General features: G+C 39.5%; 1 protein-coding gene across 7 annotated transcripts in view; it reads right to left on the bottom strand.

The window, feature by feature from the left end:
• The window catches only part of ryr2a (ryanodine receptor 2a (cardiac)), a 158,197-nt gene that overhangs the window by 65,337 nt on the left and 80,442 nt on the right, over positions 1-12,418 (bottom strand). For all 7 annotated transcript variants that reach the window (XM_084135241.1, XM_084135242.1, XM_084135243.1 and 4 more), the window contains 9 exons: positions 11,038-11,246; positions 10,300-10,474; positions 8,994-9,202; positions 7,042-7,385; positions 6,027-6,144; positions 2,358-2,518; positions 1,910-2,069; positions 1,430-1,516; positions 396-622 (listed from right to left, as the gene is read on the bottom strand). In XM_084135241.1, the coding sequence (XP_083991367.1) occupies positions 396-622; positions 1,430-1,516; positions 1,910-2,069; positions 2,358-2,518; positions 6,027-6,144; positions 7,042-7,385; positions 8,994-9,202; positions 10,300-10,474; positions 11,038-11,246 (1,690 nt within the window). The remainder of the gene's footprint in view (positions 1-395; positions 623-1,429; positions 1,517-1,909; positions 2,070-2,357; positions 2,519-6,026; positions 6,145-7,041; positions 7,386-8,993; positions 9,203-10,299; positions 10,475-11,037; positions 11,247-12,418) is intronic.

The raw sequence follows: 12,418 nt of genomic DNA, 5'->3' as shown, positions 1-12,418 counted from the left end.
GTGTGTGTATGCTTGTGTATATGTGTGTGTGTGTATGTGTTTGTGTGTGTGTGTGCATGTGTGTGTGCATGTGTGTGTGTGTGTGTATATATGTGTGTGTGTGTTTGTGTGTGTGTCTGTGTGTGTGTGTGTGTGTGTATGTGTGTGCTTGTGTATATGTGTGTGTGTGTGAGTGTGTTTGTGTGCAAGTGTGTGTGCATGTGTGTGTGTGTGTGTGTGTGCATGTGTGTGTGTGTGTGTGTGTGTGTATGTGTGTGTGTATGTGTGTGAGTGTGGTTGTGTGTGTGTGAATGTGTGCATATGTGTGTGTGTGTGTGTGTGTGTGTGTGTGTGTGTGAATGTGTGCATATGTGTGTGTGTGTGAGTTAGTGACTGTGTGTGTGTGTGTGATGTACCTGTTCTCCTCAGGTATATGGAGGGTCATGAACTGCAGCGGTTCTGAACTCTGCACCATCCAGCCCAGTCTCTCGTTGACCCTGGTGACCTCTGACCTCAGGAACTGATTGGGCACACGGCTCCACAACACAGGCGTGAGGAACTGCACATGTAACCGCGGCGGACACTGAGGAACCACATTCTTCCGTTCGCTTTTAAACAGCCCAGCAGAGAGCGGCATGACGCTCTACACACACACAGAATGCAAAGTTGGCAAACTTCATCATCTCAGATGTTCCTGCATGAGCTAAACTTACACTCGCCCTGTTTGTGCAAACGGAGAGAAAATAAAAATAGCCTCAACATCCTTTGTGTGTGTGTGTGTGTGTGAGAGAGTATGTGTGTGTGTGCGTGTGTGTACATGTTTTTCTATCCCGGTTGGAGTTCATGCGCATAGGTTTAGTACCTATGATCATGCGCATGAACTCGACAATCGATTACTGTGGACTTCGACCGAAAACAGGATGTAAATACAGGTATGAGCGCTGGCTTAATTAACATCATTTTTATTCATATCTTTCACATCTACTGCAGTCAGAGTCACCGTGTTCACTCTGAAGGAATCACTCACATGACCTGTGCACTTGTAATGACACATCAAGGATGTTAAGAGGCTAAAAGCAGGTTTAAAACTTGCCCCATTGAAGTCAACAGGGTGCAAATTTTAAAAAGAGGATAACATGGTGTAGGCAACACCGATTTTTGTCGTTGTTCTCTGTACTGACAGCACTCCGAATTTACCAAAAAATGAGCTCAATGTTAAAATTGACCGGAGTTCTCCTTTAACCCTGAATGCACACACACTCAAGGGGACTCGTGTCACTGTGGGCCTAAATTGAGGAACACAAGCGTATAAATCATGCAGAATGAGTTTTTTTGAAAATGTAAAAATGCAGAAAGTTTTGTGTGATGAGCAGGTTTAGGGGTCGGGTTAGTGTCTGTGTGTGTGAATGTGTCTGTGTGTGTGTGTGTCTGTGTGAGAATGAAATCTCACCTTGATGCGTCCCAGCTCGAACTGGAAGACGTTTGGACTGGTTGCCTGCGCAAACACTGCAGGGAAGAGTTTAGTGCTGGGCTCCACCTGCACACACACACAGTTTAGCTGTTAGTCAGGGTCAGGGTCAGTGTTAAGCTCAGTGTTAGGGTCAGGGTCAGTGTTAGGGTCAGGGTCAGTGTTAGGGTCAGGGTCAGTGTTAGGGTTAGGGTCAGTGTTAAGCTCAGTGTTAGGGTCAGGGTCAGTGTTAGGGTTAGGGTCAGTGTTAAGCTCAGTGTTAGGGTCAGGGTCAGTGTTAGGGTCAGGGTCAGTGTTAGGGTCAGGGTCAGTGTTAGGGTCAGTGTTAGGGTCAGGGTCAGTGTCAGGGGCAGTGTTAAGCTCAGTGTTAGGGTCAGGGTCAGTGTTAGGGTTAGGGTCAGTGTTAAGCTCAGTGTTAGGGTCAGGGTCAGTCCTTCATCACAGGATCCTCAGGTCTCTCACCTGATAGTAAGTGCTGAGCTCTTTGCCGTTGGAGGTGAAGGTGAGGAGGCCGTTAGCAGAGTCCACCAGACAGCCGATCTCCAGCCCGCTGTTACTGCGGCCCTGACTGGGACTGGAGCACTCGCCCCCCCACACCATGTAGCAGTTACTGCGCTTAATGCTGCACACACACACACACACACACACATCAGATACTGTTACTGTACAGACAACCTGTACATGCCACACATCACACTCACACACTACACGAAACAACAGACATACAGAACACACATCTATCTGTCTATCTGTCTGTCTGTCTATCTATTCAATTTCCACTGACCAACAATAGAGACTTTATTCTATTCTCTATTCAACTCTATTTTAATTCTATTTCTGTAATTCCCAGTAATGTTTTGTTTGTTGTCTGTGTTTGAAACTGTGTCATTGCAGACAGAATCATACCGACCTCTCGTGAACTTTGCCCTTCTCGTCTCCCAGGGTAACGGTGACCGTTCGGACCTTGTTGAGCTCGAAGGCCGGATCATACTGATGAAAGTCTGAGGTCACCCATCCGACCCAAACACTGGACGGCTCCTGCCCCGGGAAGATCCTCACCGAGTAGTAATACTGACACAAACAAAGACAGAAGCGCCACATATAACAGTGAACGTGATATAAACGGAATAAAAACGTGAAAATAAAACGTTCGATTCCTCTTATTTACATTTACATTTATGCATTTGGCAGACACTTTTATCCAAAGCGACTTACATTGTATTCAAGGTACACATTTTACATTTTGTCAGTTCTTGCTTTCCCTGGGAATTGAACCCATGACCTTGGCGTTGCTAGCGCCAATGCTCTACTGTTTGAGCTACAGGAAAGCTCTGAGCTACAGGAAAGCTCTTATTGATTCCTTTCTGATCATTTCAATATAACTTTAAACCATTCAAGTGCAAGAGGACTCCTGCACTGTCTTCTGTTCTGCAGACGCGTGTGTATCAGGATACTGGATCCGTGCAGCTCTTAAAGTGACAGCAGCCTAATATTCCCGCTCTATAATAACACTAATATTCCCGCTCTATAATAACACTAATATTCCCGCTCTATAATAACACTAATATTCCCGCTCTATAATAACACTAATATTCACGCTCTATAATAACACTAATATTCACGCTCTATAATAACCGTAATATTCACGCTCTATAATAACACTAATATAATAACATTAATATTCCCGCTCTATAATAACACTAATATACCTGCTCTATAATAACTCTAATATTCACGCTCTATAATAACACTAATATTTCCGCTCTATAATAACACTAATATTCCCGCTCTATAATAACACTAATATAATAACATTAATATTCCCGCTCTATAATAACACTAATATTCCCGCTCTATAATAACTCTAATATTCCCGCTCTATAATAACACTAATATTCCCGCTCTATAATAACACTAATATTCCCGCTCTATAATAACACTAATATTCCCGCTGTATAATAACACTAATATTCCCGCTCTATAATAACTCTAATATTCCCGCTCTATAATAACACTAATATTCCCGCTCTATAATAACACTAATATTCCCGCTCTATAATAACACTAATATTCCCGCTCTATAATAACACTAATATTCCTGCCGTCTCTATAATAACACTAATATTCCCGCTCTATAATAACTCTAATATTCCCGCTCTTTAATAACACTAATATTCCCGCTCTATAATAACACTAATATTCCCGCTGTATAATAACACTAATATTCCCGCTGTATAATAACACTAATATTCCCGCTGTATAATAACACTAATATTCCCGCTCTATAATAACACTAATATTCACGCTCTATAATAACACTAATATTCACGCTCTATAATAACACTAATATAATAACATTAATATTCCCGCTCTATAATAACACTAATATTCCTGCTCTATAATAACTCTAATATTCCCGCTCTATAATAACACTAATATTTCCGCTCTATAATAACACTAATATTCACGCTCTATAATAACACTAATATAATAACATTAATATTCCCGCTCTATAATAACACTAATATTCCCGCTCTATAATAACTCTAATATTCCCGCTCTATAATAACACTAATATTCCCGCTCTATAATAACACTAATATTCCCGCTGTATAATAACACTAATATTCCCGCTGTATAATAACACTTATATTCCCGCTCTATAATAACACTAATATTCCTGCTGTATAATAACACTAATATTCCCGCTCTATAATAACACTAATATTCACGCTCTATAATAACACTAATATTCCCGCTCTATAATAACACTAATATTCCTGCCGTCTCTATAATAACACTAATATTCCCGCTCTATAATAACTCTAATATTCCCGCTCTTTAATAACACTAATATTCCCGCTCTATAATAACACTAATATTCCCGCTCTATAATAACACTAATATTCCCGCTCTATAATAACACTAATATTTCCGCTCTATAATAACACTAATATTCACGCTCTATAATAACACTAATATTCCCGCTGTATAATAACACTAATATTCACGCTCTATAATAACACTAATATAATAACATTAATATTCCCGCTCTATAATAACACTAATATTCCCGCTCTATAATAACTCTAATATTCCCGCTCTATAATAACACTAATATTCCCGCTCTATAATAACACTAATATTCCCGCTGTATAATAACACTAATATTCCCGCTGTATAATAACACTAATATTCCCGCTCTATAATAACACTAATATTCCTGCTGTATAATAACACTAATATTCCCGCTCTATAATAACACTAATATTCCCGCTCTATAATAACACTAATATTCCCGCTCTATAATAACACTAATATTCCTGCCGTCTCTATAATAACACTAATATTCCCGCTCTATAATAACTCTAATATTCCCGCTCTTTAATAACACTAATATTCCCGCTCTATAATAACACTAATATTCCCGCTCTATAATAACACTAATATTCCCGCTCTATAATAACACTAATATTTCCGCTCTATAATAACACTAATATTCACGCTCTATAATAACACTAATATTCCCGCTCTATAATAACACTAATATTCACGCTCTATAATAACACTAATATAATAACATTAATATTCCCGCTCTATAATAACGCTAATATTCCCGCTCTATAATAACACTAATATTCCCGCTCTATAATAACACTAATATTCCCGCTCTATAATAACACTAATATTCACGCTCTATAACACTAATATTCCCGCTCTATAACACTAATATTCCCGCTCTATAATAACACTAATATTCACGCTCTATAATAACACTAATATTCACGCTCTATAATAACACTAATATTCCCACTTTATAACACTAATATTCCCGCTCTATAACACTAATATTCCTGCTCTATAACACTAATATTCCTGCTCTATAATAACACTAATATTCCCGCTGTATAGAGATCCCCAGACTTCCCTCTCCCTAGACACTTCCTCCAGCTCTTCTGGGGGGACACCGAGGCGTTCCCAGGCCAGCCGGGAGACATAGTCTCTCCAGCGTGTCCTAGGTCTTCCCCGGGGTCTCCTCCCAGTGGGACGTGCCCGGAACACCTTCCCGGGAAGGCGTCCAGGAGGCATCCGGAACAGATGCCCGAGCCACCTCAGCTGACCCCTCTCGATGTGGATACCTATATATCTATATCTATATCTATAATAACTCTAATATTCCCTCTCTATAATAACACTTCACTGAATAACTTTTTGTAACTGAAAATCTTAAAAATACTGTTTATTTCAATTGTATATTTGTATATTTGTTCAGTTGTGTCTATTTATTGCGACTGCTATTTTAATTTATTTGTTTTTGCTCATTTATTTTATTTGTTTTATTGTTTCTTTTTTAATCACTGAGTGTTTGCTTGTCTTTAATAATGCTTGAAGTTTATATTAGTTCTGCTAGTTGTTCTTCTATGGTGTTTTTAAACCACAGGCAAACGCTCCTCGTGTAAGTGTTCTTTAGCCTCGATAAGAATCAGAATCGAAATTGGAATCGTTAAAATTCAAACGATACCCATGTGACAGTCTGATGCTGGTCATGTGACAAGACTTTACTGTGTCTCTCTCTCACCGTTGATGCTTGTATGAGATTCTCACAGTCGTCTCTCTCATCAGCCAAAACCTCCTCTGAGAGACGAGTGCTAGAGTTACTGCTGTTCATGTCGGGCTTCGTTCTTTTCAACATGAACCTGAAACAAACACATTTGCAGTCACAGACACAAACATTTGACCAAACACTAGAAGTGGAATGGATCACAGTTCGTACGGATCAGCGCCTCGCGGTTCGACACACATGCGATTCATGGATTAACCGCTAAATGTATCAATAGATAAATACCACTAAACACCATCATAGAGTGAAAGTTTATAATTTGAGAGAGAGAGAGAGAGAGAGAGAAAGAGAGAGAGAGAGAGAGAGAGACAGAGGCGTGTTTCAGACAGCGCTCACACCGAATTGATTCCTCTTTCACGTTCTCTTGCCCTTGAATGGACACACACACACACACACACACACAATCATGTCTAAACGCCCGTCTCTGCAAGTGTTCTCTCGGGTCAGTCATCAGTGAAGAGTTGAGAAAGAAACCGGATGTTTGTCAGTTTATTCGGTCTTAAAGTGACAGGAGCCTAATATTCCTGCTGTCGTCTGTGTCATTAATGTTAATAAAACAACAAAATACAGCTTTAACAAAGATGAAACTATATTTCAATTCTACAGTGAACAAATAGTGCTATTTTACATTTAGGCCTAATTATTCACTTCTGTACCTGAATATACTGTTAGACTGTAACTTTATTTAGAATTCATCTCTGCTTGTAATTTGTGTATTAGTTCTTATTGTATTACTGACTGTTCACTTGTCTTTAATAATGTGTGAACTTTACCAGTTAGGCTAGTAGTTTTGATGCGGTATCGAAGTACTTCTAGTGAGCTTTAAGCAATAAATATATTTAAATTTATATCCGATCCGTGGCACAAAAACCGTAAATGATCCCAATCGTGAATTTTGTGATCCGTTGCACCACTAGCAAACACATTATCACCCACACCAAAAGCAGTTCCCCTGTGTGTGTGTATAATCCACCTCTGTTTGATTTTGGAGGGTTTCTCCTGATTGTGATCTTTGTGGTTGTTGAATTCGTCTCGATCTCTGTCGGGCCCGTTCGAGCTCACGTGACTGTGTGGCGTTTTCATCAGGACCTCAAAGTCCGACACCGTCTCGAAATCCTCCAGATCTCTCTTGGGAGAGAAGAAGCTGCCGTTAGCCGCTAGCGTCCCGCCGGGCGAGCGTGCGAACGCCTCCGAGCACTCGATGGGCATGCTGAGACGGTAGAACATGATGTCTGTGTTACTGTTCTGTGAGCCGAACGACCTCTGGGTGACCTTTAGGCACGGCGGGCTCTCCACCGTCCCGTCGATCCTCGTGACCTGGAAAACACACACACAGAATCCCGTAAACGCTCAGAATGGTGCGGCTCGTCTCAAAGTCAAGTCACCTTTATTTATACAGCGCTTTTTACAACACAGAGTGTTTCAGAGCAGCTTTACAGAGATAACAGGACAATAATGCAACAAAGTTTGTTTCCAGAAGAAAATAGCGTCACAGTCCAGCTCAAGTTCAGTGATGGTTCATTTTTGTTGAAGAAAAGTTATTCATTTAGTTAATTTAGATATAGAGCCGCTCTGGAGAAAACCGTGATGTCATCGTCCAGCTTAGCTCAGTTCATATAATGGTGTCAGTGCAGGCAGAGCAATAATATTGTTGAATATTAAATTAAATGTCCCCAACTAATGAAGCCAAAAGCTAATGGCGACAGTGGAACCAAGACTCCCATCAGTGACAGGATGGTAGGGCTGCACGATTATGACAAAAATCATAATTGTCGATTATTCCCTTGAAATTGTAATTGCGATTATTAATTACGATTATCATAATTTACATTGAATATATATATATATATATATATATATATAGACATATATATATATATATATAGACATATATATATATATATATATATATATATATATATAATGTATATATAGACATATTATTATACATGTTTACTTAAAAATTGTGAACACACACACTGTCCCCCTTTACTTAACATACACATAAATTGTAAGAATATGACTAATAGTAAAGACTACTAATAAATAAACATTAGGCCTATGCTAAAGCTATTAAATAGCAGTCCCAAACTAGCTTTTGTCAATACAATGTTGGTATGAGCCACCACAGTCATTTAAAAATATAAAAAAATAACACAAAGTGAAAATAAAGTGGCATTTTGGGGTTAATATTGAAATGACAGTTACCATGGTGAATAGGCCTACACAATATTAACAAGAACTGTTAATGAAACATGGAAACTGCTCCTGGCGAATAGAATGAAAATCATCCCTGCATGCAAATCCTTCTCAGCTAACACACGACGTACCAGTAACGTGATTTATTGGTATTTTACTTTTATTTCGTGACTTACTAATTTACAACGTAACAACGTTGCATGCTCGTAGTTTCCTTTGCACTTAAACACAGCGCGCGCCGCCGCATTTGCGCGTGCAATTGAAGAGTGTGCGCTACGAGCACAGTAGCCTATAACGGCTGACAGGACAGGAACGTCCGTTTTTCTGAGGTGAAAGGCTTTATTTCAGCATACATATACGTCACTGCCTGGTAGTTCCTATTGTGCCGGGTTTTCTGAAGTAGTTGTGATTCGCCTCTCATAACATGCTCTAAATGCACGCAGAGTGGATTTATTTTTTTATTTTTTTTGTAATCGCGGCTTTGAACGATTACGTAATCGTGGGATCCATAATCGTAATCGCGATTAGAAATTCGATTAATTGTGCAGCCCTACAGGATGGAGAAAACCCTTGTGAGAAGACTCAGTCTCTCAGTTCTCCCAGAGTTCTCCTCTGGCCAACGAACCAACAGTGTATGATTATGATTCAGACAGCATTATTGGTCAGAAGTCAGATTGGATTGGAACATTCAGAATATTGTTTTTATGCACGCGTGTGACCTCTGACCTCTATGTGCTCGTGGTTGAGCGGCGCAGGGATGAACTGAGGCAGTCGTTTGCTGATCCACATGGTCAGGTCTCGGTTCATGTTGACGGCGAAGGGTTCGTAGCCCTCCTGCAGGCCACAGATGGTGAAGTACTTCAGCGTGCTCACGTCCTTCCCGAAGTTCATCCGGCCCACCTGACAAACTCCCAGACTGCAGACCGGGATGAAACCTGAGGAAAACACACGTCAATCGTCACCACTGCTAGTGCTCATAGTGATGAAACCACAGGGTTTAACTCACACACACACACACACACCTGCGGAAGAAAGTGCAGAGTAAGATAATGTCGAGCAGGTTAACTAAATCCATAAAAATTAATATTACAAATTAATAATAACTATGTAGAAATGATCAAAGGTTCTGAGTTTATGATTGAAATTAATAACAAATATCTGAATATCACACACACACACACTCTCTCTCACATACACACACACACTTTTTCTCTCTAACACACACACACAAGCATACACACACTTTCTCTCTCTCACACACACGCAGTCTCACACACACACACTCCCACACAAACATACACACTCTCTCACACACACACATTTTCTCTCTCTCACACACACACACACACACACACTCTCTCTCTCAAAACTCAAAGGATTTGAGTTTATAATCAATTTTAATAACAAATATCTGCCAATGTAGTCAAAAAAATTAATAACTTTAAATAAAATAAAAAGGAACATACGATTATTTTTCAGTCCCAATTGGCAGATATTTGCTGTTGTTTTAAACAAAAACTCACTTATTTTTAATACATTTCTCAGAAAACAGAAGATTTTGTATCTCCAGACATCTTCCAGGTGTATCTTCACATGAACATACTGAAGAGGAACAGCAGTGTTTGTAGTGTAGTTAAAGCAAGACTGCAGTTTCTGATACTCTCGCACATGACAGAGATACTGCTGACATCACAGAACGAGCCAGATGTGCTGACGCATATGAACACACAGTGTGTGTGTGTGTGTGTGTGTGTGTGTGTCAGTGGCCAGCAGGTGGCGCTGATCTGATCTCTGCTGCTGTTCATCTGTGATACAGCAACATTCACCTGATGCTCACGGGAAACACTCGTTTACGAGACAGAACAGCTGCTGCAACACACATGATGTTGTTTGGTTCCCAACATTCTTCAAAACATACAAGTTGGAACAACGTGAGGGAGAGTAAATGACAACAGAATGATCAACTAGAGCTGTAGTTCAACAAAGTGCTAATTTCACACAACACGCAGGATTATCATCACACGTCACTCACCGTCCCAAACTTCAAAATCTTTGAAGGCGAGTTCTGAGCCGGAGTCGTCGAGCAGCACTTCTCCGTTGAGCGTGAACATGATGGTTCGCTCGTTCATGTCCACCATACACCCGACCACGTCTCCTGACGCCCAGGAGCGGCCGAAGTGCTCGTTCCCCTGGTGCCAGCGCTGGGCCTGCACACGTGTAACGGGGAAAATAAATTAATTATGAATTGTGCCAAAATGCCTGTTCAAGTTTTAAAGCAATTTCATTACGTTAAATGTTAATGTGTCTTAAATACATCTAAGTACAGGGGATTTGGAGACACCTGCAGGCGATAAGTGGTGTAAGAAATGTGTGACGTCAGCCATTTTCTCGTCAGGTCCAGCCAGAGTATGTGAGAGGTGTGAGTGGAGCGGTGTGATTTAGAATGGAGTGCGGAGCGGATGTTTTAAAAGTCGGAGCGCTGTGGTTTTCACTCGCTCTGAGAGCGCTCCACTACCGCTGCATCACGAGAACAATTCATGCCAACAACGGCCCATTATAGATCTGCATTTTTAGTAAGGATTCACACGTTAAACACATTTAGCTAGCATGATACAGATGGATCACTCAAATAAGAAAAAAATGTGAAGGTTATGATGACGGCGATGGACATGAGTGAGGTTATAGTTCTCAAGATAACTTGTAAGACTAGACTTAGCAGTTTATGCAACTGGCCCCCGATTGTAATGGGGTTTTTATTCTGAGGCTTGACCTTGAATCCGTCGAAGACGAAGGCCTGCTCGTCCGACCCGAGCTCCTGGTCCGGCAGACATCCGGGTCTGGCCCATCCCACCCGCATCTCCCCCGCCGTCACCACCTCCAGCTCGAAGTACCACCGGCCCACACTCACGCTGTACGACTTCTCGGCCCGGAAGATCCGGAAGCGTTCGGCAGACAGAAGACCCTCGTCTGCTCGACCAGCTGCGCAAAACACACACGCTTTCTGATGTTCGCATCTTCTCATTAAATATGCACTCATTTGCATACATTTCCAGAACTGAAATCTGAACATTGCATAAAGCCAGATATGAAAGGCTCTCTTTTTATCACTCCATAAATCAGAAAATACAGTCAACAGACAGAAAATCATAATTTTGATCATGTTTTTAGGGGTACTCTATGTAAGATTGTTTCCGCCACAGAATAATGTTTTATTAAAGATAATTGCGACCTTTTATCTAGAATTGCGTGATATAGTCAGAATTGAGAGAGAAAAAGTCGCAATTACCTTTTTTATTTTTTATTCTGTGGTGGAAACAAGCTTCCATAGTAATATGTTCTATAAATCATGTGAATGATACATGAACAAACCTTTAGAATATAGAAGTGGAGATTTCTGACTTTAAAGAGATGGATTTAGATGAAGTACATTAAAATAAACAATTAAACGTGTGTTTTGTGATGTTTTCTTTCCACTAGTCAGCAGAAATAGACCTCAAAACCGACCATCTCACATTAATCTCTTGTTCCCCAAAACTATGACAAAATCACATTTAGAAGATATTTGCATTCAAACTGTACAGACTCTTTCTGCTGTAACGCCAACAGAGATTTTCTGTCCAATCAAATGCTCTGTGGACTCTAGCCCCGCCCCCAACACTGAAGCTGCAGCTAGTCATGTTTAATACAACAGCACATCAAGGAATTATTTTACTATCATTGATGTATTATTATAGTTCGTTAATATTTCAAATTAGATTTTACTTTTGATATTTTGTTTTAATTTTAATTTTAATAAGTTTTTTAAATAAGTCTATATAATTTTTATTAAGTTTTAGTTTATTTATTAGTTTTCACTATGTTTGTATTTCAATTTAAACTAAATACGTTTTTGAAATATTTATTTTATTTCAGTTAAAGTTTAATTCATTTAAAGTAATGAAAATGTTATTTTAGTATCACTGATATACCATAATAGTTCTGGTAATATTTTGAATTTTATATTGTCTGTTTTCATTTTAATTTTAGCTAAAGTTTGATTAATTTTGTCCTTTGTATTAGTCTATATAGTTTTTATTTGTTATTTTAGTTTATTTATTCATTTTATAATATTTAGATTTTTTTTAGGATATTATCTTTTTAATTTTAATTTT

The sequence above is a fragment of the Abramis brama genome (genome assembly GCF_963993115.1).
Source record: "Abramis brama genome assembly, chromosome: 14".
Classification (NCBI taxonomy): domain Eukaryota; kingdom Metazoa; phylum Chordata; class Actinopteri; order Cypriniformes; family Leuciscidae; genus Abramis; species Abramis brama.
The sequence above is the reverse complement of the archived record's forward strand: the minus strand, read 5'-3'. Positions and strand labels throughout refer to the sequence as shown.